Source organism: Pangasianodon hypophthalmus, chromosome 27 (genome assembly GCF_027358585.1).
Source record: "Pangasianodon hypophthalmus isolate fPanHyp1 chromosome 27, fPanHyp1.pri, whole genome shotgun sequence".
NCBI lineage: Eukaryota > Metazoa > Chordata > Actinopteri > Siluriformes > Pangasiidae > Pangasianodon > Pangasianodon hypophthalmus.
Genome location: NC_069736.1, coordinates 3228608 through 3256534, shown reverse-complemented (window position 1 = coordinate 3256534; position 27927 = coordinate 3228608). Strand labels below are relative to the sequence as shown.

The 27927-nt window shown below is 39.4% G+C and overlaps 1 protein-coding gene across 1 annotated transcript; it reads left to right on the top strand.

Annotated features, from left to right (window-relative positions):
* fubp3 (far upstream element (FUSE) binding protein 3) lies at window positions 1–26323 on the top strand. The gene is made up of 19 exons (XM_034300590.2): window positions 1–243; window positions 8543–8654; window positions 13591–13624; window positions 15030–15079; window positions 16154–16225; window positions 16566–16623; window positions 17198–17333; window positions 17447–17545; window positions 17654–17761; window positions 17840–17942; window positions 19315–19415; window positions 19747–19885; window positions 21758–21918; window positions 22915–22988; window positions 23083–23159; window positions 23417–23485; window positions 23752–23823; window positions 24092–24222; window positions 24564–26323. The coding sequence occupies exons 1-19, from the start codon at window positions 103–105 to the stop codon at window positions 24570–24572; spliced, it is 1746 nt and encodes a 581-aa protein (XP_034156481.1). The 5' UTR covers window positions 1–102; the 3' UTR covers window positions 24573–26323.
* The last annotated feature ends 1604 nt before the right edge of the window (window positions 26324–27927 follow it).

The window sequence follows — 27927 nt, the reverse complement described above, 5'->3', positions numbered from 1 at the left end:
GCGACGCATTTCCGGTTCCTGGGTCGGCCTCGCTCGGCGCTCGTTCGCTCGTCGTGTTGCCGCGTGAGCTGCCGCCGTGGTGCTAGAGAAGGAGGGAGGAGGATGATGATGATGATGATGGCGGAGCTGGCGCAGGGACAGGCCTCGGTAGCAGCAGCAGCGGCGGCGGCGGCGGCAGCAGCGGCGGCTCAGCCCGGGATGAAGACAGACGGCTTCGCCGACGCTTTGCACCGGGCGAGACAGGTAGCGTTAACTTAAGTGCGCGGCGCGAGCGCAGATGTTAAGCCACGGAAGTGTTTTCGCAGGAGTGAACTTTTCTTTTTTAAAGCGGCGCAACCTCAGCAGCTCCGACACGCTCTTGCACACACACACACACACACACACACACACACACACACACAGACACTAAGCTAGCTAGCTGGCTAGTTAAGTTAGCTGGCTAACAGGCTAACTTACACACTCGCATGTAATGGCAGTGTGCAGATTAAAAAGACTTTGCGTCCGGAATAAACAACCACAACAAAACAAAACAAAACAAACAAGTGCACGAGCGCTGCCGAGCCACGCGCAGCTCGACGTGACTGCTAAACAACTTTCAAACTGTCCGACTCAAAGTTTCTTTAAAACACCCAAACACACAGGAGCAACCTGTTGCAACGCTGTAAAAGTTACTTAGCAGCTAAGCTAAATGCTAAGCTACATGCTATGCACTGTAGGCAGTGTGGCCTAGTTCCGCAAAAGCCTCTCATACACCTGATTTCACGCGACCATCACTGCACGCTGAGGAAGCCTGCTGAAGTCTGTGTTTCTTTATTTATTTATAAACTCATGAACGTTTCCGTGTTGAAATAGTCATGCACAAGGTTTTCCCCCTCCAGGTGTACTGTAGTTTACTCAGTGCTTAAAAGAAGAGAGAAAGAAAGAGAAGAAACGACTTTGATGGAAATGGTCGTGCACGCACGCGCGTCAACACGTGAAGTAAAGTTTTAAACGGCGCACTTTGGGGAACTTGAAGACGCTGACAGAGCGCTGTGTTGCTGGGTTTGTGTGTCTGTGTGTTTGCACAGCGTGTGCCAGTGTGTCACTTCGGATACTGGCCTGCTGGTATTAGGATTTAGCATGTGCTTGGGAGGGAACTTTGCTAACTTGGCTAGCACACGTCAAACAAGTGAGTTGGAGGAGGGGAGGAAAGTTGAAAAAGTGAAGCGAGCACGCGCGATCAGCTGCGTATTAACGAGGTTTGGAGTCGTATATCCGCGTGCTGAAGTGGACGAGTCGTACAACACGGCCATTTGCACGACAGAAAAACAGCACGAGGTGGTGGTTTTTTTTTTTCCTCCTCCAACGCAAGGCCTCGGTGCATTTGAGTAAATTAATAAGCCTCTGAATGTAAACCACCTGATCGCAGAGTTGCTCTTGGCAGCTTTATAAACTCTCTCAGTGAAGAGTAAACAAAAACAGGACCAAAAAAAAAAAACACCAGGGCTGTGAGCAGCTGTTTCCTCATGACTTTTTCTTACTTTAAATTTGGCTTCAACTTCATCTCAAGTTAGGAATTAAACACACCATGGCATGCGGTTAAAAGAAAGTAAAGTAATCAGTGATGGAGTGTAGTGATGAACTGGAGTTACTGTTAACACTTCAGAGTCAGTTGTTTCCCTGTAACAGCAGTTTTATTCTGCTTATACCACAGCAAATTTAATCCTGTTATCACTTGTGTAACAGCCGCTTGTGCGATATTAATTTTTCCCTGCTCATGATTGACCATTTAAAAATAATCATCCTGACTTCCCTTTTGTTGCATTTTGAGCGTTAAATTGTCGAGATCCTGCGCATGAAGGTTCCCATGTGTGGGTAATCCCATATAATCAGAGTAAACATCGCTACATGTGGTGTAGAAGGCAGTGTAAAATCACGTCGGCACGATAAAGTCGTATCGCACAAACCTAGCAGCTGTAAACAGTCATTCCCTGTTTTAATCCGAAAGATAAAAACAGCTTGAAACGCAAAACTCCTCTGTCCTGAAGATGTCAGAAAAGGCCGACAGAAAAGTTGCAGCTTTAGCTCTGACTGTTGCAAAGCGCTGACACTGGAGACTCCTTCCATAAGTGTTTAATCAGTGTATTCTTACAGGAAGCTTCTCAGTACTATAGACACCATAATGTGTCTCAATACTGTAGAAACGAGAATGTATTAGAACAAGCGCATTATAGTAGCGCTGTAGCTATAGAGAATTAATCAACACGTTCCGACCAATCAGATTTGAGAATTTATCAGCACTGAAGTGTCTTCACATTTGTGAAGTCTTAGGAATATTGCACTGGTGTCTTGCGTTTAACTTTGACAAAAAGACATTTTTCTCCTCCACCATTTCCATACTTTTCAGGAAATGACTACAGGCTGCCTATAAATTCTATACTTTTCCGCTATGACCTGTAACAGCTTGCTTGCATACACCCTAAGGTTGTAATTATTAGTCATTTTTGAAAACGAATCTCACGTTGAGCACAATGTTACAAGATGGCGCTTCGACCGTGCTTCATTCTGTTACACGTTTAGTCACACTTGTTCTTTCGGCCGCTCCTGTTAGGGGTCACCACAGCGGATCACTGGTCTGCACGAAACACCCATAGCTGGGGTCGGTTCCCTGGCCGGGAGTCGAACCCGGGCTGCGGTGGTGAGAGCGCTGTGGCCTAACCACTAGTCCTCCAGGGAACCACATGTTTAGTCACATTGATTTTTATAAATACTGTATAACAATATACATCAATTTAAAGCATATAAGCCATGTAAGGTTCAGTACTGATTTGCAAAACGTTGGAACGTTGGACAACACGCTGCAGGACTTACCTTTGTAACAGTTCTCGTATAACGTGAAAAACCAGATGTGTGCAGCAAACGAGCGACCAGGTCCTCTTTTAAATACTCATCGCCGTGCTCTGGTTGTTCTCCTGTTGAAACTGAAATTTCTACTGGTGCTTCCTGAGCCTCGGTGTGATTGGACTCAGGTTGCTGTATAGAAAGTGATTAGAAACTTCCTAATGACATGAAGTCAGTGCATAGAAAGCCCTTTTGTGTGTGTTTTTCCTGCGTTCTAAAAGCAATAATACTCAAAAAATCAAGTTCAAATTACAAAAGCAAGTTGTAATCACACAAAAGCAAGGTTCACATATGCTGGCTTTGCTCTGTACCATTTCTCAGCCTGATTTTGTAATCACAGCCAGTATTGTAAAAGATTTCTTCAGTCGTGAGCTGAGATTGGTGATTTTTTAATGCTCATCAGTGGCTGATTTAGTGAGCAAAGACAGCCAATGAAAAAGTTCTGGCATTGTCCAAAATTTCAGATTGAAATCTCATCGTGATGCCGCGATGAAACTTGTCTAAAAGCCACCAGTAGGAGGACAAGCATAAGACGGCATGAAACTCATGGGACGTCAGCAAATACGGTAGCGGTAGTGGCGAAATGTAAACGAGACATGCTAACGGACAGAATATTTTTATTTTTTTTTATAACCTCAAGCTCACTTTGAGGAATGTTGATCACGTGACCCGATTTACTGGTACAAACTCGCGTAACGCGAGTATTGACATAAGCAGGACGTAGTCATTTTCTTAAATTACTACACAGGGCAATTGTTAGAGGATCTTCGTCGTATGATCTGACTCGTGGGAACACACGTTATCGCACCGTCTGTGACGGAATTCAACCAAAATTTTATTGGGATCGTATCATAGTGGAGCTACAGAACTAATAGAAATCTGTCTTATTTAGTGAAAATATGACAGAGGTGCACTTAAACCAGTGTCCATTATCTCTTCACTGTGTCGCAGAATTCTGTAACATTATGGGGCGGCCATTTTTTTTTCTTTTTTTTCTTCTTCCCTTCCAAAACCTCCACTTTGGGCTTAATTTAACAAATATATAAAGATCTGTTTTTTTTTTTGTTTTTTTTTTTTATTATTATTATTTATTTATTGGACATGTTTTGATGGAGAGAGAAGCACAGTACTGAAGTAACAAACTTTAGACACCCAGCATGTCTTGGACGATGGGTTACATTTAGACTAAGTGAAAAGGTGTCAATTCAACGGTTGAAGTGTTTTTTAAGCATTTAAAGACACATTTTTTGTGTTTTGCATATGAGGTGTTTTGTTAAATGACAGGAAAGCCTGTTTTTTAGACCAAAATAATGCTAAACGTGTCGAAACGTGTTACGATTTTTCCCGAGCTTGTAGATAGTTTTTAAAATTTGTAATTTGCCTTGCTGAAGCAATATAAAAGAAACTTTATTAAGAATCCAGGCGTTTTCTCACACACCCAAGTAGCTTTGTCCTGGAGTTTGAAGACTTGCACGTGTGCCAGGTTTTTTTTTTTCCTTTCCTTTTCATGACATTTGGCTTCCAGGTTTCTGAAGGTTCTTTTGCTCATTTCTGTCCACACGTTGAGCTTTTATCAAGTCCCCCGGGTGAAAATAGAACTGGGCACAAAGCCAGCGAGATTTTACAGCCTGCATGGAAAAGCAAGATCTCCAAACACAACGTGGCTACCGGTTTACACAAGAAAACGCCCTGACGCCTAATCGCCTAATTTATGTCTATTGTTGGCCCTTCCAGTCAGATCCTTTGCGTTGTTTGTATGTAGTGTTTTCGCTGGCTAATGTTTGGTACAGCATATGGAGTTTTTACAGAAGGACTAACAGCTACAGAACGTTATGACTGTACAATAATGTTAGGCTGTAATTGAGCTCAGTCTGCAGTCATGGTCAAAGTCATCGTCTTATCAGCCTGTTTACAGCTCAAGCTGAGCCAGACCTGTAAACACACACACACACACACACGCACACACACACGCACTGTACTTCAGTCTAATGACAGCTGTTACAGTGCTGACTTTGGCATGAAGGCACCACACCTGTTGTAGGTAGGGAATCGGACCCTAGCGCAGCAGCTGACTTGCGTCGTAGCTTCTTGCATCACTAATGATCTCATTACAGAGTTTTCTCGGCTCTAACGAGCACTCAGGACAGGGATAGACACGAACGTTCAACACTGATCGATCATGACAGCACAATAAATATGACAAAACTTTTGTTAATTTGATTTAAAAAGAAACCCCAAATGTATAAAATATGTTCTATGTTGATTCCAAGTTAAATACCAAACAATAGATTGTAAATATTTCCATGAAAATGTGTGTGATGGGTTACAGTGGTGTTGCTTGGGTGGATACATGCATTCATTAGCTAGCCCACTGGACAAGTAAAAGCTCCAATGTGTTGCCTAGGTCTGTGTTTCTGTTCCCTTGGAAACCTAACTGATGTCCTGATTTGACTGTTGAATTCTGGGATTTGTAGTTTGTAGCCTGTAATTATTCATACACACACCTTTTGATGTGAGTATGAATACTTTGACTGCCCTGTCATCCGGATATCGCGAGTTCGAATCACGGCGATGCTACCGCCATCCGTGACCCGGAGGCCAAGAAAGCAAACTTGGCTGTGCTCTTTGGGTGGGAGGGGCATACTCTCTCTCTCTCTCCTGTCAATCACAGTGCCACTAGTCAGTCATTGGCATCTGGCATGCAGAAGGGGGCAGATAGCACTTTCCTCTGAGTGTGTTACACAGCTCTGCCCTGTGACGCAGCATGACCAGTGGGCCGAAAAGATACGGTTGGCTGGTTGAAGTGTCTCAGAGGAAGCACTTGACAGCCTTCACGCCCCGGTTGTCGTATGAAAGGGTAGACTCAACTGATGGGTGGGAATTGGCCAAATCTATATCAAGGGTAAAAATTTAAAACACAAATAAATGATCAATTATTGAAATGATATGGCTGTAATATTTTCGATATCATCCCAGTTGTAGTATAACACTGTAGCTGTAGTTGATGTGATCGAGCAGCTGGATGCCATTAAAAGACCTGGACAGTGACCAAACAAGGAGTTGAAGCTATACATGAAGGACAGTTGAAGCGATGTGGCGACTAACAATAGGACTGAAGGACAGTGCTACTCTCCCCATTTTTATTTCACATTTAAACCCAAGTTGAGTGTAGTCAAAGATGCTAGGCAGACTCGAGTAACAGTTTTTATTCATCACAGCATAGCTCTTGTTAATGAGTGAATACAAGGAGATTTACGACCTGTCAAATCGGAGGTATTTCAGCACAGAACACACAGCCTCTTACTCGCTATAGTAAGGGTAAATACAGAGATATCAATCTAATCTCTTTTCATAAACTTAAGATAGATAAGCTAGCTAATTATCCAGTAGAGTCGGAAGGCAGAAGTTGCAACTGCGAGCCACTTTCTTCCCCCATAGCACCACAAAAAGTGCTCTGGCCAGTGTACTTACTGTATTTACTATCAGCTATTTAAATATTACGCTCCTTGGTTCAAAAAATTGTGCAGTAATATTCTGGCCATTTATTAGAGCCATGGAGCATTTTATTCTGGAACGTTCCACCGACACAACACGTTGATGTTTGGATAAAAACCCGTTCATTTCATTTCAGCTGACCAGTCAAACAGCCTAATAACTAGACAAAGGTCGTCAAACCTAATAAATATAATAGCTTTGATTAGGGTGAGTTGTGATTTCCATGCTGTAAGAGGGGGTGGGGCTATGGTTTATGGGGGACACCATTTTGAGAACTAAATGCACATCCCTGCTCTTTCCCCATGGACGACAGAAAAGCCCCGCTGCATTTCCCTGCCCTGGGACCCAAAGCTGCTGGGCAACAAGTGGCCAGTTGTTGGGTTTGAATTCCTCCAGCGGCTGTTGGAGGCTTTTTCTTGCCTGGGTAGCAGATTTATCCGCATGCTCGCATTGCTGGCATTCCAGCATTCCCAAGAAAGAGGCTTTAGCCTGAGGGGAAAATGTGGAACGTTCACTTGCTCTCGCTCTCTCTCTGAGGCATCACAGCGTCTTGTCTAAAAGGTTTGACACTCTAAAGGTGATGCAAGCCTCTAATTGAGAGACACTAATTTGGAAACATTATATTTTGATTTTTTTTTTTTGGGTCCTTTCCTTTGTGAAAAGACATCAATCATGCCGCCAGGCAGTCATCTCAATTTTCTGTAATTTTCTGAAAGGCTATACTTTTCAATGGCGAAAGACAACACGGGAAAAGAATGAAAGAATTCAGATAGAATGTATGTCTTTTGTGTCGGGTTTTACTTTTGTGTTTAGCGTGAATGCCTAAACTGCAGATCGGAAGCTACGTGATTATTTTTTATTTTTTTTCCTATGAAAAGTGCACAAGCGATTAGTGCGGCTCACTCAAAGAGGCTGTTTTTTGAAGTTATGATCTCGTCACAATGGCACGAGAGACAGTTGTTTAAACGTTGGCTCGTAAGAAGAGAAGTGAAAATTGGCCGTTATTAAATGCGCTGCGTCAATGTCACTTTATTGAGACCAGATGCTTTATAAGTGCTAACGGGGTAAGAAGTTCAACAAGCCTTTCTGCTGATGGTGGGTTATGTCTGAGTGAACATTACCCTATGTTCACACTAACAGGGGACAAAGCCGTAGGTGACCGTTCATTTTCTACGTACGTGCGCAACACAGAGCTGCGATTTCAGTGACAGAGCAACAAGTGACATCTGAATCTGGTAAAGTGACGAATCCAAACAGTTGACTCGAAGGAGTCCTCAAACCAATCCTATCAAGCGTATAGTCTGACGTTTCTTCAGTTCCCCACTTTAATTCCTACCTACAATAAGGTCCCTTTTACTGTTTGACTCGCAAAAAATGGAAGAAAAACTTACAACCGTGATTTCGTCTTATCCTGTCGTATATGTCCGCTTAGTAAATGTGTATAGAGACGTAAATAAAATAAAGCTCGGAAGGAAGTAGCTGAGGTGGTTGGTGCCTTTGGTGAGTGTACATAGCTAGGACAGTTAGCTTGATCTCAGGTAGTATGAAGACACAAGAGACAAACTATAAGCGACATGAGTGACTTGCTAGTTTGATCACAGTGTTAGAATAAACCAATGGATTTAAAAATTAAATGTTTCTTTATAAGTTAACTCTCAGTAATACTTTCTTACTGCTGATATGTAGCTAGATTTGTTTTTGTGCTGAATCCCAAATGGCTTCATGGTCACTATGACATTAAAAATCATGGTGATTTTTATAACGCATACATTTTACATTTAAAAATTATGTATAGCATGTATTTATTCTGAGCCCTTTTACTTCATCAGCTGACGTGCACTAGATGGCTAAAAGAAGAACATGGCTTCCTAAACATTCAAATGTCATTTTTTTTCCTTTGCCTTTGAATATGTAAATATTAAAAATTCAAATAGTATTGGTGCTATGAATTTATTGACAGACCCAGTGTATATAAATGAATTGTACCACCACGGAGCGAAATTGTGTTTTATATATTTGTATATTATATATTGGTATTTAAATATATATTAAAATATGGATTTTTTTTGGCATTAGTCAGTCATCTGTTGTGCACTTTTTGTGGATGACCCCCCTCCCCCCCCTTTTAATTTATTTTTTTATTTTAATAAATCTGATGCTTTTTCAGATTGCGGCTAAGATGGGTGGAGACCCGATGCCCCATATGAACCACACTTCTCCTGTTGTCGATCCTTCAATTTATGGCTACGGAGGGCAGAAACGCTCCCTAGATGAAGGAGGTAAGCCTGGTGATGTACAGAAATATAAAAGTTCGATCTTCAATTCTGACTGTTCACCTTGTCATTTAAAAATTGAAAGATTTGAAGTAATAAGAGAGAAAGGAAGACATATGACCGTTTTTGTAATGTGCATATTATATTTGCAAGTTATATTTAAGTAATGTTTATTTACTGATTTAATTTTATTTATTCAATATGTTTAAATTATTTTGTTTAGTCATGGCTAATATGTATATTCATTAATTTATTTATTTAGAATTTCAGAACTTATATTTCTTCCTAAATATGTATTTTTTCCCCCTCTGAGAATACACCATTATTATAAGACACCAGTGAAGTAACTTATGATGTATGTATGATGTGTCTTATGATGCATAATAATAATTTTCTGTAAAACAAACAGCCTTCGGGCAGAAAAAAAATAACATGCCCTGTCCTTGCCCACTTTTTCTTAGTCCATTTGTTGGCCTTGGCTATTTATCAAAGTAGATATGAGGAGTTTAAATTCTCTGTGTAGTCTCAGGGTTTATGATGGCATGTCAAGGTGATTTGCATTGCAAAAAAACTAAAATTCATATCCTGTTAATGTTTATGGAACGAGTTTTAAGACGGATCTCAAAGCTAAAGATGGCTGTTTGTCTTGGTGCTTTAAAAAAAAAAAAAAAAAAAATGTTTTGGTGTTGCCTTACACACTACAGTCTTTGCATGTAGACCTCCGTAGTGTGCATGTAGGTATATATACGTGTGTGTGTGCGTGCGTCCGTGGTGTGAGTGTATGGTGTGCACAGCCTCTCAGCTCACCGTGTTATTTCTGGTGAGGATTACACAACGGAGCACAAAGTAAATTAAGTGTGTAGGCAACAGCAGAGTCCAAGCCACTGCAAGGACAGAGAAGGGATTTGTCCGGCCTCCGAGTCCTGACACGTGGCCGTCATCGACGACGCTTTCCTCCTGCAATAATTTGCTCACTTTAAAGCTCTGCGATGCGGGGGGGAAAAAACCCTCGGGCCTTAAGCATGACAGCTGCCTGAAGTGGTTTCAGGAAGTGAGAGGGTGTTATGTGCACTGCATGAGCCAGACCATGAGCTTCAACCTCGCACACGGCGTGTGCAGATTTCCTTACTTGCTATTATTTAACTCGCTGGGAGAGATTAGACAGCGACTGTTACGCAGTGTATGCAAATATACTGAATAATAGTCACTGGTATGAGGTTTAGAATGAAAGACTGAGCAAATAAGTTTTTGTATGATAAATCCATTAGCAACTCACTGGACAAGTAAAAGCGCCAGCGTTCTGTCCAGTTCCGTGTTTTGCTTCCCCGGACACCTAATTGACGAGGCTGAAAAGTGGTTGCTAAATGTAATAACGTGACTTTAGGTTTTACGGTTTCAAATTATCACCTTATGATATCCTAGTGTAAAAATATCATGGTTTTACGGTATTGAACATTTAAACACACAAGCCAATGGTGAAAATTAGAAGGAAAATTTATTGCAAAATTTTTTTTGCACATTCGGAAACAAATTATTTATAGAGCACAATAAAAAAGTATTTTAAATATGAGGAGTATTTTAAAATCAATTCTGTATCGGCCTGGCAACCAGTCGGAAACAAAAAGATCAAATCACCAATTCTTCTTCTTTCTTAGAAAGGTATTTTAAATAACAGATTTTTCATAAAATCTCTCACGCTGTCAGTATTTATCATGGGAGAGATTGTGAAGCCAAAAGAAATCGCAGTGTGGTTACTTTCTCTCATGACGTTTAACCGTGTGGTGGCTGTTACTTACGTCATATATCATCCATGTGCATGATTTAATGCTAACCCTGACAGGTGCTCCAGCCAATTAAAAACAATAATCCAGAACATCATGTTATTTAAAATGACGTAGATCTAGATAGATATAATAGATGCACTGGGATATCATGAGAGTTGATGTAATAAGTTATTTCGCTCTTGGTTATTTGTCTGAGCTAGGTTTTGTAAAGCTTTAGGGTTCGTAGCCGACAGACCTGTTTAACTCGCTGTGTGAGGTTATCTTCATCTCTGATCAAATCAGTGGTGTGTTTTTAGCTTTTTTGCTTTGCATACACAGCGTAGGCCTTCAAATCGAGACCTGACATGTGACGACTGAACACAGCACTTTTTTATAATGTGAATTAATCAAGAATTGATCTGAACGCTGTTGATGAAATTTCTGGGCTTAGGCAGTTTTTACTTTGTGCATTAGTGACAAATTTTTCATGCTTACTAATAACCCAGGTGGTTTAAATGAGTAAAAACATGAGCAGGAAGTATGGTTGCTTAATGAATGTATGAGCCATTGTAGTTTACCCATGAAAGTCCGCAGACATGTTGGGTGACACATGTCTAACATATTTATGTAACCGCAGCTGTACAAGTGAAGTACAAATGAATTTCAGACTAGCTAATAATCACTTGTGTTGTATGGATTGATATTTATGCTGCTATTGTGCATGTTTTACTTATGTTGAATTGTGCATGTTTTTTTTTTTTGTTTTTTTTTTAAAAGATCAAATTGGATTTGTACTCCACAGTTTGAATGTGTATGAAATACATCAAATCGAATTTCAAATCGAATCAATGCAAATTTCAAATTGAAATCAGATGTACAAAATTGAAATTTGGCATTTTAAGGTGTTTTGAATTTAAATTCAGATTTGAATTTGTATAACGATGAATTTGAGTACTTTTTTGAAAAAGTAGCAAGCCCAAATTCAGCCCAAATCTGGTAGTTCAGAAATAAATTTATTTTAGCCTCTGATCTTGGCCAAGCATAAAAATCCAAATCCAGCTGCACAAATATGCAGAAATCATTTCATATGCTGCTGCCTAAAATGCCCTTGAAATATACACACAAGATTCACACTTTATGTACTTTTTTATAGCAATGATAATTCTGTGGTTTAGAATTAAACAACTTCTTCCTTAGCTTTTGCAAGGCCAACTAAAAATAATGCTACAAAATAAAATAAAAACTAAGATGTAAATGCAAAAAAAAAAAAAAAAAAAAAATTTACAGCAACAAAGTGATAAAATACATAAATATAGAATGAAAAGAAGCTTGTTGTGTAGTTACTTGGAAATGAAAACTTTTTTTCTTTTAAATTAGTTTTAATAAATAAAAGTTCTTGCTTATTTTTCCTCACTAATGCAATTCCTTCAAAATTAATCGCCCGTTTTTAATTTTGCTGATGTGTGCTGTCACATCGGAGACATCCAATGTCTTTACTTTTGTTGTAATGCAGATGTTTACTGAAGCTGCAGAGGAGAACGGTCTGCAAGCCGAGACACAGTTCTGCGCTGTTTTTCCCTCGTCATGCCCGTAACATCGAGTCTGAATGAAGAAAGCAAAAAATAACTTCCTGTTGCTCTGACTGGAAATCACTACCAAACAGCTTTCCGTATCGTGCACGCACACAAACACACAAATGGAAGTGCAAGTAGTGGCTGCGTGGTGGTTGCTTTATAGGTTTCCTTTCTTCAGGCTTAGTCTTTATTCGCACTAGCATGCGTGTGATTGACATCTCTGTTACTCAGAGCTGTGTTGCAAAAGTTTTTGTTAGCAATTTATTTAATTGTCTTTAAGAAGTAGAATAGAATATCTTTATTGTCATCATACAAGTACAGGAACATTTGGTTTGCAGCTCCCAGTAGGAAAATTGTAAAATACACAAAACTAGCAATAAAACGCATATCCAGTCAGGTAATCGTGTAGCAGCGCAGTGTGGAAAATCATGCAGGTACAGGTCAAGAGCTTCACTTAATATTCACATCAAACATGAGAATGCGAGGAAAATGTGGTCTCGGTGACTTTGCCTGACGGGCTGGTTTTAGTATTTCTGAAACTGCTGAGCTCCTGGGATTTTCACATACAGCAGTTTCTAGAGTTCACTCTGAATGGTGCGAGGAAAAAAAAAGAACTTCCAGTTTTGCTGGCAGAAATGCCTTGTTGATGAGAAAGGTCAGAGGAGAATGAGCAGACTGGTTCGAGCTGCCCGGAAGACTGCGGTAAATCAAATAACCACGCTTTACAACGGTGGCGAGCAGAAAAGCATCTCAGATGCCCAGCCAGGAACAGGAATCTGAGGCTACAGTGGGCACAGGCTCCCCGAAACCGGACAAAAAGACAAGACCACGTGTTGTGAGATGTTTTTTGTCAGCTGTAAATTAGTAGTTATAAAAGCAAAGTGACATTCGGTGGTGGTTTCGCTCCAGTGTGCCGACTAATAGAGTTATGAAAAGTCAGAAGGAAATAAACCGTTTCTAGACGTGCAAAGCCGCTGTGTATGGACGCGCCGCCATTTTGCTTGTAAAGATACAAGGATAAATGACTTTGAATTACATACTATAGTACATATTTTTATCTATGTATAATAGAAGCAAAAGAAATGGAGAAGAGATGCAAGTGTTTATGGTTTGTTGCTTCTTCAGCTTGGTGAATGTGCATTTTTATTTTAAAACTATTAACCTGAAAAGGGATGCAGATGTTTCGTTTTAAATGAATTCGACTGAAACGCTGTCATTTTTAGATCTTTACTAGTTGAACTCATTCAGCAGATTTTGTCTGAAGGCTCAAAAGTGAGCAAAAAACTGACAGGCGAGGAAGCATTTCCTGTGCTGCGATATTGACGTCAGGGATGTGAGATTGGAGATTTGGTTTTTCTGCGATTTCAAATGGAAAAAAAAGTACAGAAATGGCTAAATAAATGTAGTTAGAGATAGATATGCCCTTAGAGAATCACTGTCTGTCCATTTCTGCTGCTTTATACAGGATTGTTTTAATAAAATGCTAATATTTTAGGTTAATATTACAGTAATCTGCTGCTACTATAATTACACAGACGAATCTATTCACTCTAATATACTGAAATAACCATTCCCCCCCCTTTTTTTCTTTTTTTTCCCCTGAAGTAGGGAACCAGCTTGGTGCAATGGTACATCCAAGGTGAGTTGTTCTTCATTACACACAAATTACACACAGTTTAAAGTATACATAGTCATTTGATGTACAGATGCAGTCAGATGAGTCATATCTCTTTAATATGTCCAATTCTGGCACTACAATTATACAACTATAATTCTTTGACACACTGTTATGAAACCATATTAGTTTCTATATCTGTGATGTGTTTAAGCATCGCCTGGTTGCGCGTTATTTGTATAAATGCTCTACGAAGTGACATTCATGTGCAGCATGGTTGCTCTACCAAAAAAAAAAAAAAAAAAACCAAACAGTATTTCCGCTCCTTCTCTGACTGCTCCAACCCTTTTTCTCATCAGCGTGCAGTATTCCATACACACAGCTGTTAAGAGCATACACCTACACCATAAAGCGGAATTCCACCTCCGTGCTCATGGAGTAAACACTGACTCCCGCTTTCGGCTGCTTTGAGCCTTTTTTAAAATCCAGGTCGAGATTACAGCGCTGAGCAATTCAGCAGGTTTTTCTGAATCGTCTCCTAGAAGTTCTCGCAGCTTTCATTCACACTGTATATTCCAGTGGAGGTGTCTTTTTTTTTTTTTCTTTTCCCTTCTTTCTTTCTTTCTTTCTCTTCTTCGCAACCATAGACCAGAGTCTAAATATAAAAATGAGCTGTTGGGTGTTGAGTGGGTGCAATGTGCGAATGGCAGTTTGAGAAAGGTTTTAAGAGACTCTGAACCACACGACTGAAGAACATAATACAGGAAAAAGAAAAAGAAATACAGATAAAGGCAGACAGACAATCAGTAGTTATTTAATACAGATTTCTTTCTTTTTTTCTGTCTTTATATTTCTTTTTGTTTTTAATTTCTTTCTAAAGTTTTTTTTTTCTGAATTGCATTTCTTTTTACTTTCTGATTTTTTTTTTCTCCTTCCTGATTTCTTTCTTTTTCTTTCTTTTGGATTTCTGTTCTTTCTGATTTTGTAAAATTTTCTTTATCAGTGTTTAAATAATTTGCTTTATGTGTTTTACTTACACTCTTTCTTTGAGTTTTAATTTTCTTTCTGATTTTTAAAAAAATTCTTTTTTTTTTTCTTTTGTTTAATCAATTTGCCTTATCTGTGGCACACATTCTTTTTCTTTCTTTCTTTCTTTTTCTTTTTTGTTCTCTTTTTTTAAAATAATTTGCCTGTGACATTTACTGTTCAGCTATCAGTAGTTTGTATGTATTTAAATGGAAATTTGCCTGCCACCATATTTTATTACAAAAACATGTTCACCTTTTCAAAGCTGTGAGAGTAATTTCCTCATATTTATATTGCAGTTTAGAAAGTGTGTAAATTGCAGGTTCTTGACTAATTACATAAGCTGGTCTCTTTTGTGCAGTTGTGATGTTGCGCTATAATTTTTCCCCTTCTTTTTGTCCAGGGCTATAATAACAGAAGACTTCAAAGTGCCTGATAAGATGGTGGGCTACAGTAAGTACAGCTATGCAAGAGTGGTTTTTTTTTCTCCTGGAACATAATTGCAATGAATTACAGAGTTTTAAGAAACTGGGGTTTGTCACAAAAAAAAAAAAAACAACTCTGTTGTGTTCTCGTGCTCATAGATGCAGCAGTAGCACTGGGTTAGTCTGTGCTTACAGTGTGTTTGTAATTTATTTTTTTAATTACAGAACGGTACAGTACATGGGTATGAGGGTATACAGTCATGTGGCTAACTAGCTGTCTTGATTATGTAGGTAATGTTTTGCTACTACGGTAACGGCCTGTAGCTTAATCAAAGCTTAGACTGATTAAGTACCAAGCAAGCTTACCATACCCTTATTTTTGGTCTTTCTTTTTCAAAGCAAATAAAATGTATGGAGCAGACAAATCACTAGCTCATGACGAGTGCAGGTCAAGCTTTGTCTGATTTAAAAAAAAAAAAAAAAAAAAAAAATTTATTTATATTTAAAGTATTTGTAGGTGTGTGGTGGAGAAGGAAGTTCACACGAATGATTATTATTAATATTATTATTTTCTTTTTTCCAATATAAAAAACTCTTCCTGTAGATTCCTAAAGCATATTTAATCCGAGTAGTTCTTGGTCACACGTATACAGCAAAAACAATTACACGAGTCAGTAACCTCATCACTTTATTATATTCAAAGGGAAAGACTGTTACTACATGCTATAAGAGATTAGAAAGATTGTGTATAAAACAGACAAAAACCAATAGATTATTATTTAATAAACAAAAAATTAAAATTTTTGATAAATTACTGTGGTACAAGAGAAATAAGACATTTTGAAATGTACCGTTATGGGAAAATAATAAATAAAATAATCTGGTAACGCTAACCCTAACGTTATTTTGCTATAAAAGCATGTGTTTTATTCTTAACATATTACACACACATGCATGTGCCCAGTGTGTTCTAATGCAGTCACTTAATAAGCTAATTAGCTTGCCATACTCTTAAGTCACAGGAAATAAAATAGGAAATACCTTTTTTTTTTATTTATTTTTTTTTAATTGCCCTTCTGTTTATTTTTCTCTTTCTTTTCAGTTATTGGCCGTGGTGGTGAGCAGATCACTCGAATCCAGTTGGAATCCGGGTGTAAGATCCAGATTGCTGCTGGTGGGTTTTCACCCCTTCTCCACCCCTAAACACCTCCACCTCCATAACCACACCATCCCCATTTAAATCACGTATCACAAGCCGATGACCTCATCATCCATGTTCAGAGCTAAAAGCTAACTTGTATCCCTTGACTGTCTTTTATTATTATTTAATTTTATTTTTTTTAAACCCTTTGCTTTTGTATTTGGTTACTGTGCTTTTTTTTTTTTTTAACTGTTATCTGTTTGCACTAGGTAAGTTTTTTTTTTTTTTGTTGTTGTAAACTGTGTTTTTTGTGTGTGCGTGTGTGTGTGTGCGCGCGCGTGTGTGTGTTTGTGTGTGTGTGTTGCTCCTGTAGAAAGTGGAGGTATGATTGACCGGCCTTGCACCTTGACTGGGAGTCCAGAGAGCATTGAGTAAGCTCTCATTATTTCAAGGCATTCTGTAATGTAGCTGTGTGTGTGATTTTGCTCTGTATTAAACCCCACTGATGCTCTTTAATACAATTTTTAAGGCTGATATTTAATGTGGAAAGTCAAATGCATACTGACATTGACAATTTAACAATTAATTTCTAATTCAAAACCATGGAACTTTCTGCTGCTTATCAGGCTGCAAGTGCAATCAAAATAACATAGCTAGAGTTGTTTTTAATTAAGGCACTGAAACCTTGTGATTTGCCTTGGAATATATTTAGCTAATTTTTACACTCTGATTTTGAAGTTTAGAAGCAAAAGCATGTTAATTAGCTGTCAGTGTTTTGGGTTTTTTTTTTTTTTTGAGCAACTGCCGTCTGCCAGGATTTTGATTATTCAGTTAATCAGTGACGCACTGATGGGGCACTCAGCTTTAAATCTATCTTTAACAGTGTGATGCCGATTATTTAGAGCGCATGCTAAACACTCCATGTTTCCACACTTGTGTGTGTGTATGAGTGTGTGTGCATGTTTAGTCCTTTGTGATCCTTATCTCTGTGCTCGTGTCCAACAGGCAGGCGAAGCGGCTGCTCGGTCAGATCGTGGAGCGATGCCGGAACGGGAACGAAACCAGCCAGGACGTCTTGATTCCGGCCAGCAAAGTGGGTCTGGTCATCGGGAAAGGTGGAGACACCATTAAACAACTTCAGGTGTGTTTTACTTTCGAAATGAGTAATAGCATTAAAAAAATACAGGCACATGCAGCCTGGATGCGTCCTGATTCGTTAAATAATCTGTAACTTCCCTCCTGTGTTGCCTTCAGGAGAGGACAGGGGTGAAGATGATCATGATTCAGGATGGTCCCATGCCCACTGGAGCTGACAAGCCCTTGAGAATCTCTGGCGATCCCTACAAAGTGCAGGTGAGTCCTCAGTCACGTGTTGTGGTGCGATAGTGGTTAGCGTGTTCTGAGGTTAACTTAGCGTGGGTTTCTGATGCTAACTTGTCGTTGTTTATGTGTATTCTACAGCAAGCACGAGAGCTGGTAGCAGAGATCATCCGGGATAAGGACCAGGGAGACTTCAGGACTGGACGACTGGGAGACTTCGGCTCAAGGCTGGGGGGAACCAGTCTGGATGTAAGTGCAAACACACACACACACACACAGGGTGCATTTTACACTGTATCTTGAGCCACTGTTTCTGTGCTTGAACAGGTGGCAGTGCCGAGGTTTGCTGTGGGGATCGTCATCGGCAGAAACGGAGAGATGATCAAGAAGATCCAAAATGATGCCGGTGTGAGGATCCAGTTCAAACCTGGTCAGTGTGGCTGCAGCACATCTCTCATTATTTCTTTTAAAGGAAGCTTAAAGGAACTGTTCGGCCAACAGTGTATGCAATTAAAAAAAAAAAATCCTTTCCCCTAAACATAGACGTGTGTTGTTGACCAACAACGTCCAACAGCACAGTTTAATTCTGACAGAAATGTTACACTGCATCTGTTTTTTAGCTGCACAGTGTACTTTAGTCTATTTGTATAAATAAGTGCATCGTGTTGTTTAAGCTGACACCAATTGGGTCTTTTGTGCTTGATTACATTTAACAAATTTTAAATTTGCCGAGCCGTATTCGTTTAACTTCAGAATGGGAAGAGCATGTCTCTACGTGCACTGGACTGAAGGCATGTGCAGACACATTTACCTCAAACAAATCTCTTAAGTCTGTAAAGGAGATGCGACGTAACAGGCTGATGAAGCGTTCAAGGCTTTAAGAGAGATTAATGATGCTGCAAGTTCTTTTACGCTCACACGTGTCTCAGCAGGAGATCAGCATTACTACATGCATTGTGTTGGTAGAATGATTACCGTAGCCAAGTGAGCCATGCTGAATTTATTCATCCTGCTATTGTGCTAGCTGAGCTGGAATGTGTGGGAGGATCTAAAAAAAAAAAAAAAATAGAGCAGACCATTGATTGGACAAACGTTATCGTCATAGATGAATAGAAATCGAAGCCAGAGTCATTAATCAGGACGAATCTAAATTTTCTGTTGCCACTAAAATATTTCAATATCTAAAGTCCTTCTAGGAAATTTAAGGAGCTAAATTGTTTTAATTAACAGCTTAAGGTTTCAGATTCATTTTTATTAAATTACCCAGACTGTCTCGTATCACCACTTATCACTGTTTAGCTTGATTTTGCATCGCTTATGCATGATCCAAGTGAAATCCACCGCAAACAAATTCCAAATGTTTTCCTGTTCACTAAGATGGCGCCCAACATAGGGTTTAACATATCGAAGTTGTACACCGTGGCTAGTAGCCTACATGCACAGAGTAGAATATAGTTTGAGTTTCAGCTACAGAAAATAGATGCGTGCTCTTTGTTTTATTCAAATGTTTGATAAATTTGAGAAAAAAATATTGGCACCCCCGTGTATGGGCAACATACTTAACAAAATGTCTGGATTTACTTCTCCTACTTTCAGACTAGTGTTATGGGAAAAACATTTCAGAATATGGATAGTCCTGGGGTTGGATTTATTGATGAGACAAGCTGTGCTGCACTGTTTGGCGGGGGGAAAAAAAATACACCAGCCAAGTGCTTTAACCTGTTTAATTGTAAAACTTAGTGTCTGCTGAAAATAATTGTTTTACAGTTTTTAATATTTGTTTTTACTACACGTGTCCTCAGATGATGGAATCAGCCCAGAGCGGATCGCTCAGGTAATGGGACAGCCGGATCGATGTCAGCACGCCGTTCACCTCATCAACGAGCTGGTTCACACAGCACAGGTACTTCTTATTCTTTGGCATGAAACAGCACAGTAGATTTGCATCATTAAAGTTGCTGAAACGCTGAATTATAAATCAGCATTCAAACCACACCTTTGTCGAACATCCTAAAACCAGTTTAAACAGTTGGGCATGCCAAATAAAATGCTTTCTGAGCTTTAACAGAGTATTCGTTTGGGGAAACATGAGTGTCAGATTTTCATTTAATTTTGGTTTTCTTTGCTTAAAGATTTGCATGATTTACAAAATCAGTTAGATTGAAGCTTTGTGCAGGACAATCTTGAAGTGTGTTGTGTTTTGTTTTGTTTTTTTTTTTTTGGTCCCCCCTCAGGAGCGTGATGGGTTCGGAGGTGCTCTGGGTCCCCGTGGCCGGGGTAGAAGCCGGGCTGACTGGAACATGGCTCCGGGAGGGCTACAGGAAGTGACCTACACGATACCGGCAGACAAGTGTGGCCTTGTGATTGGGAAAGGTAGTGTGTTTGTGTGTCCTTCGTTGAGCAATTTTGTGCCATTCCTTGAAAAGCGGCAGGTGAAGACTTGCCCCGGTGCACAAATCCTAGCTTCAGTGAACCATCTCACAGTGTTGGATGTGTGTCTAAATTAACCTTTAATCAACTTAAATCTTGTAATGGATTTGAGAAACACGACCACCTTAAATTTCTTCTAGGAGGCGAAAATATTTTAAGGCTAATATCACACATGAATGTTTTTCATGTGGGATTATTCTTTTTTTTTTTTTATTATATGTAGACACGTGCTTTTACTTCAGAATAACTGCTTTATGGTTTTTTTATGCTCATGGAATTGTCATTGTCAATATTAGTGGTAGACAGTAGAAATGTAAACACTTCATTCACTGTGATTATTATATCACCACAAGTTCCGATTAAGTGTTTACAATTATAGCCAAAACATTTAGAACAGCATATACATTTTTATGGAAACGCACTCTGGAAGACTTTTAAAAGGTCCTTTATCTTTTATATCAGTATAGTTACTAGGGTCTTTAAGAAAACCAAGATATTGAATTGAAATTATTTCATTTGAATAATACATAAGACTTAAGAACAAAGAAAGATCAAGTTTATATGGTGAACAATCTAAGTGATATTTAAAAACTAGTGGTTATGGATTTTTACTGGTGTGCCGTCGTCTGTATACTGCCCACCAGTATTCCTGCTGCCATAATGCATTAGCATGTGAAAGAGACGAAGTCAGCGAGTCTGGATCTTGTCAGTGCTTCTCTTTTTCCTCTGGTGATTAATATCTCAATGATGCCTGAAGTCTGTTTTCCTCACCGCAGCTACATGAACATGACTCATCACTCAAAATAATGTTGGCTGAGGTGAAAATGAGACCTGAAAGGTTTTCAAACTTGCTTATTATACCTTTACAAAAAAAGATGTCTCATGTTTGGAGTGTGTTGCTGGGATTAATGGAAATGTTGGATTTATTTCAGTTGTTTAGGACTAGCCACAAGTGTTCTTTTGTCAGGTTTTATTCCAAGGGGGGTCTTAATTCCCAACTTAAGTCTGAAACACACAACTCATTGTATACGCTAAGTGCTTTGCCAGAGCGTCTTTTCATTCAGTATTTAAGACCACCAGCAAAATACTCTCACGCCATTTAAGACCCCCTCCAAAATTAAGCCCATCCTGCATACGGCAGCCAGGACCAGGTCCAGTCCATGAACCGAGCGCTCGGGATCTTTATTCCTCTGGAGAGCTCATAATGGCTTCATTATTGCAGAAGTTAAATTTGTTTGACAATAGCTTAATGGCCCACGCTCAGTCCATCCGCCTTGGCAAGGAGTCCAAAAGAGGCGGGGATGAGTTGAGGAGCGTTTTCAGCCAGGGGTCAGGTTGGGTCAAGCGAGTATCAGTCCGAAGTGAACAAACGTGTAATTGATTTTGGGGGACATCCCTGTTTCACCCCCCATCACCACCCACAGGATGCTTTTTAAAGGCTTTGTTTCTGCACAGGGGACCATGAGACAAAGTCTCATCTCCTTGCCAACAGCTTTTCCCTTTAGACGATGAAGAAAAGAATGGAAAAGCTTGGACTCAGAGGAGGATACGCTTTAAAATTTGCTCCACTGCTGAAGGAGCAGATCTTCTTGCACCACTGAGAACAATCCCATGTCTGTCTCGTGGTTTCAACTTTTCCGAGAACATATTTCCAGCCGTTAAATATAAAAAGGAGGAAGCACTTCCACAAGGAGTCCCCCACCCCTCCCCCCTTCAACTGCTCACCCCTTGCCCCCCAAAACAAATGCTTTAATACCATTCTGTTTGGATCACCGTGAAGTTCACAAGAAATTCCCTTGTCCCTGTTCTCCTCAGGTGGAGAGACCATTAAAAACATCAACCAGCAGTCTGGAGCTCACGTGGAGCTGCAGAGGAACCCTCCTCTCAACACCGATCCCAATGTGCGCATCTTCTCCATCAGAGGCACCCCGCAGCAGATGGAGATGGCCAGGCAATTGATTGATGAGAAAATTGGGGTAGGTACCAAATCGTGACCTTCCTTTGTTTTTCCGTGCTGGTTTGGATATTAACAGGGGTGCATTAATACCTTTTTTTTTCTCTTTTCTCCCCCAGAACATGTATGAATATATATATTTTTTTTGGTACTTGTCAATACTGATACTGAAATGAGTAACCTACTTGGTATTAAACAATCAGTTTATGCTGGTTTCTGCCACGTGCCACTAGCTTAACATGTTACATCATTTAAACAGTAGATTTAATAGAGTGTGTGAAGGCAGCTGACCTAAGCGTTTTGAGTAGTATCAGCGAGCATGGTTATTAAAAATGATCTCATGGTGCCATGAATTGCACCCTGACTTTCGAGCAAAGTGTAAAACGGAATGCTCATGTCTCAGTGCCCGCAGAACTGAAGTGCTTTCACATGTGACAGTTTCTGTGAACACTTGCATCACTAATTCACGCTATAAAATCCATTTAAGGGCCTTGCACTCATTTTTAATGACCCCACTCGCTGATATTGCTTTTCATGCTCAGGTTAGTTGTGCTCAATCTCTCATGAAAACATCATAAAGATGTTTTATTAGGTTAGTTTTGTATTTTAAAAAGATGCTCTAGTCTCTCCTCTTGATATTTTCACAGAGCACTATTTGCTGTCTACTTTGCATTTATTGGCATCACAGATTGTGAAATATGTAGGTTATAGCCTGATGTTAAACAAGTTAAAGTGTATCCATCTCTCCAAGCCACATTTGATAGTCCAGTCTTGTTCTAATATGTTACATCAAAACACACATTGGCTGTCACTGCCAGTCCTCTAGTTTGGTGGTCTTAATTCTTCCCTGCCCTTTTGTTTTTGGCCGCGCTTGCACCATGGGTAAGTGCGAAGGGTTTATCCTGCCCACCATCAATCAATTGGTAGTGTTTAATGGGGTGTGTTGGGACCTGTGCGTGACCTCTGACCTTGCCTTGCCTTGCTGATTCACTCCTCTCACTGCGTCCTCTTCATCCAGGCCTCAGGGATGGGCGGCAGCAGCAGCTTTGGCCTCAGTCCCTTCACCCAAGGACCGAGCAACCCACACCAGAAGTGAGCATTATTTCTCTCATGTGCTACCTACAGCTTTTAGTCTTTGTATGAGTTCTGTTGAAAATTTGTTAAATCGTTCTGTTTTGTCTGGCAGTGGACCGCAGACTTTCATGACAGGAGGTTGGGGTACTACATACCAGACATGGCAGCCTCAGGGCCAGCAGGACCCCAGTGAGTACCACGCCATCTCATTGTTTCTGTCACCATGCACAACTGAGGGCTTTGCTTTATGCTTTTTTTTTTTTTTCCCCTGGTTATATTTCCACTTATGGCATTAATTTATTGTTAATGCTGGAAATATCCCCAAGCCTAGGATGCAACAGTGGGAAATTTTGTTATAAGAACTGAGGAATTGCATAAAAACAGGGAAAAGAAAATGAAAACAGTTTGTTGATCGTCATCTGCACTGTGTTTTTGTCTGGTTTCAGGTCACAATGGCTCGCAGACAGGACAGATGGATTATTCCAAGGCGTGGGAGCAGTATTATAAAAAGCTAGGCAAGTAGCTTACACACGATCCTTAGAGATCCTGTTGTACATTATTTTATTTTTATTTATTTATTAGGTACAGTCAAGTGTACACCCTTGCATGAACAGATTAAGATTCTCTTTTTTTTTATTTTTTTTTTTTTATGTTGAAATACAGTCTTTAACAACTGTAAGTTAGCTTAATTACACCATTTAAATCTTAACTGTGTGTGTGTGTGTGTGTGTGTGTGTGTGTGTGTGTGTGTGTGTGTGTGTGTGTGTGTGTGTGTGTGTAGGTCAGCAGAGCCAAGCACAGAGCACTGGTCCCGACTACAGCAAAGCTTGGGAGGAGTATTACAAGAAACAGGGTGAGTTCTTCACCTTTTCCCTCTCTGAACTTAACCCTTACACACTGTGCTGTGGTTTCTCAGACTTACATTTCTTGGGTGATCTGGGATTGATCTGGGATTTACATACAAATTTTAGGGTTTTGCATATTTAACTTAATATGTAGTTTTATGACACACACTTTGTTTCTGTGGTTCATTAGAACATAAACGTGGAAAGTACATAAAAGCCATGGGATGATTTTGAATATTCATTTGCTCTGTCTGTCTGTCTGTCTGTCTGTCTCAGGTCAGGCTGCAGGTCCTGGCTCTCAGCAGAGCTCCACTCCTGACTACAGTGCTGCCTGGATGGAGTATTACAGACAGCAGGGGGCTTATTATGGCCAGGGGGCACAGCACTCGCAGGCTCCAGGCCTTCAGGTATGGACAGAGAGTCACACACATGGGCATATGCAGGTCTACAGACACATGGGTGGACGCACACATACGGGACACGGGCAGACACAAGCATCCACAAGGGAAATGGACACATGCACACGGACAGACTCGCAGGTGGACGCCTGCACGGGGACAGGGGAGCAGATGGACACAGACTGGGGACGGGGATAGACATGTACAGGGACACAGACACACACATAGGGAGGGAGACAGGGATGAACATGAACACAGTAACTGACAACTATGATGCAGAAACCCTGGTGAGTCTGATGTGTTAACCTCATTCTAATGAACCTCATTCTCTTCATGTGTGTCTCCTGTAGGATCATTAGGGCGGATACCTTTTCGTTGAAGATTTTTGAATGAATCAGAAGATGAAAAACCTTTTGTAACAGAGGTTTCTAGATTTGCAACGCCTTGAAGACTTTTACTTTTTTTTTTCTTAGTGAGAAACACTAGCTGTAGAATGACTTATAAAATTAAAAGTAAGAAATATTTCTAAATCAGGAACGTTAAAAAATTGTTACTAAATACTTGTGTACACCATTATTTGAATGAACAATATCCGGGATTCCTTTTTGGACAAACAGAGCTGTTTTTGTTTTGTTTTATTATTTTTTTCTATTCTATCTTTTTAATTCAAGTGAAATGGCCAAAATGAAACCCGGAATTGTGACATTTCAGCAATCGCAATATAATCTATTTTTTCTAGTTCTGTTGCAATAAAATCGTAATTGCTGGCTTAGCAGTCTTGAATCCATTTTTGTTTTGTTCTTGTCGTGAGATGTTTTAAGAATGTGTAAAAAATGTTTTTTCTTTCTTTTCCTTTTTACATAAAGCAATTTTAATTCAGTGTGATAAAAAAAACTGTGATATTTTGTTACAGGAAAATGTGTTCTTTTGTTACACAATATGATGAGTGATGATGGCGAACAGCAGTCAATTCCTAATTTAATTCCTCTTGTGTTTTGTATTCTGTTTTTCATTGTCATTTTATTGTACTCTGGTTTAAAAAAGGTGCAATATCTTATTTCATATTTGAAACAAAGATGGATTTCTCTAATATTTTGACAGATGTTTAACGTGTAGTTCTTAGATTTATTTTTTTTTTTTTTAGGCGTATGGAAATGTAATGGATAATTTTTTTATTACCTTGATCTGATATGGGAAAGGGGGGGGTCTTGCATATTGTGAGTTTATTGCCTTTGCTATCTTGTAAAACTATGTATGTACACTCAGATACTTGACTAAATACTTTATTTAAATATATATGTAATTAAAAATCAAAGAAGTTTTCTTTTTTCCTCATGGAGTCATTTTGCAGGAAAACTGTCCCTGTTTTTCTGTCTCTGTTTTCATACTGAAATTTTTTCAAAGATCGTGAATGTGTAATTTGAAATTTGATGTTGCATCTTGATGTTATGGACAAAAAAAAATGAGAACTGATAGGTTTTTATGTATGTTCTGTACTTTAACCCATTCAAGACTGCTAAGCCTCCAGATCCTGTCTGTGTATTAATTGTAGTTTTTTATATTCTAAGTATTAAGATCAAAGTCGTCTTATTTGGTACCAGCCGGCTCCCCGACACCCCTCCGCCAGTACACACTGTGGACTCGTGTACAGTCCGATGCTAATAACTTTTTAAGTAATTATTATTTTTTTCTTTTCTGCTCTGTGTGATCTAATATATGTATGAACGATTAGTTATAAATCAAATCTAGTATTAACTTCAACGCTTAATGAAAAGGGATATAATTTCAGATGTTTAATTTTAGTGTTTTGGTTTTTTTTTTCCTTTCCCTCATGTGTACAGGTAACAGTGTATTAAAAACATCAAAAGACTACTTACTGTCTTTTTTTCTTTATTTTATTGGTTTTAGTTCTTTGGTTTTTTCTGTAACTTTTCAGATACACACTTGAAGGGCCAAAATACCCCAAACTGGACAGTATCGATCTCTTCTGAAAGATGACTGTGTATGTAATTCATCACTTTGTATCACTTTGGGTGTTTATAGAAGAAATCTATTTTCTATGCTACTTTATTATAACCTTTAACAGCTGAAATAAATGGCACACATGTTACGTGTGGTAAGATGTAGAGTTTATTTATGTACGTATGTAGCTATGTGCTTCTTTTCTGTAGTTTGTCACTGTTTCCTCAGGCATGTACCTATAATTGGTTATGTTGTGATCGGCCTAAATTGATTTAAAAACACAACAGAAAAAACGGGCATATCATTAACATCACCATCACAGTGAGGGCTTTTATAAAAGTCTGCTTTTGGAAAATGCATTGTGATACGTAAGGAGTAAAGCACTGGGGGTGTTCTGATATAGGAAAATAATCAACGACGGGGTAGTGTGACGTGACCTGATATACAGTGGAGATAAAAGTTGATTTATTTTCCTGTAACAGCACGTCTTGAAGTGTTTCATTCCTCTTAAACCACATCAATTTGTCAAAGATTGCAATTTATTATGGATTAAACTATGACGCATCATACTTTTTATTAATTTATAGTTATGGAATGTCCATGAAACAAGTTAGTTGATGTTGTCAGTTGTGTTATAGCAGCTGTAAACAGTCATTCCTTCAGCAGACTCATATTTTCCTCTCTACTGAAGTTATTAAGACAAAAAAACCCTGCAGCTTGTCATGTTACTAAGAAACCACAGACTTGTGTAAACTTTTGTGCTGTCTTGAAGACTTTCCCATGTCTGGAAATTTAAAGTTGTTTGAGTTGTTACTAAAGAAATGATAATGTTTCGGAGCGAGCATGTTAATATAAACCTGTGATTTGCAATACTGCTGGAACTACTGTCAGAGCTGCTGTTATAGAAAATGAATCAACACCGTCCGAACAATCAGAATTGAGAAATCAGCAACGCTGTGGTTTAACTCAAGTTATACCGGGTGTGCAGAAGGTCAGGAACCAATGGGGGTTAAACTACATATTTATTTATTTATTTACTTACTTATTTGTTCCTTACAGGTGAAAATGGTATTAACTGTGGATAAAAGTGTGGAGACGGTGCTTCTTGGTAATTCTTAGTACTCTGATTGGTTCCTGACTTTTCAGACACCCTGTAGTCTCCTTTGGCAGCAGCTCATAAAAAACTGACCTGGCAGCACTGCAATGCCATTCTGTGAGTGTCCAAGAAAAATGTATAGATGAATTTTAAGTTTACAGACAAGTGCATGTTCACCAGAGGTTCGTTTCCGTTTAGTTTTCTTTCACTGTTGAAATACTTCCAGCCTTAGTGAGATGCAAGTCTGAAAGATTAGTCAATTATTTTGATATGAAAATGTGATATTGGCAAGTACCTTTATTTCCAACATCTTCAGATGCTCACTGGATGGCCGTTAAATGAGAAGAGAGCAGGCTTTACCCTCATCTGTCGTTCTTCTGTCGTCGTGTACTTGGACTTCAGATACACACATCTGCTCATCTCTGAAATACGAGTCCTCATGAAATATCGATGGCTTCAGCTCGATGTCTGTGAAAAACAAAAAGACCATTAAAGTTCATGCTGATTATTAAAGCTGAGAAGCAGAGAGTCAAATGGCGGCGTGTTTGAGTCCTCAGGCTGGGAATTGAGACCGGCCTGGTCTGATGCTGTACTGCCTCAGGCGGCGTTTCTCACGCTGGTCCTCAGGGACTCCAGACACTCCACATCACTGCTCT

Bases quoted from the DNA above. Each gene is read 5' to 3' on its own strand.
- fubp3 (XM_034300590.2), top strand. From the start codon at position 103: ATGATGATGATGATGATGGCGGAGCTGGCGCAGGGACAGGCCTCGGTA. The intron at 17,334-17,446 runs GTGTGTTTTACT...TGTTGCCTTCAG, and splicing joins ACACCATTAAACAACTTCAG to GAGAGGACAGGGGTGAAGAT. The intron at 17,762-17,839 runs GTAAGTGCAAAC...GTGCTTGAACAG, and splicing joins TGGGGGGAACCAGTCTGGAT to GTGGCAGTGCCGAGGTTTGC.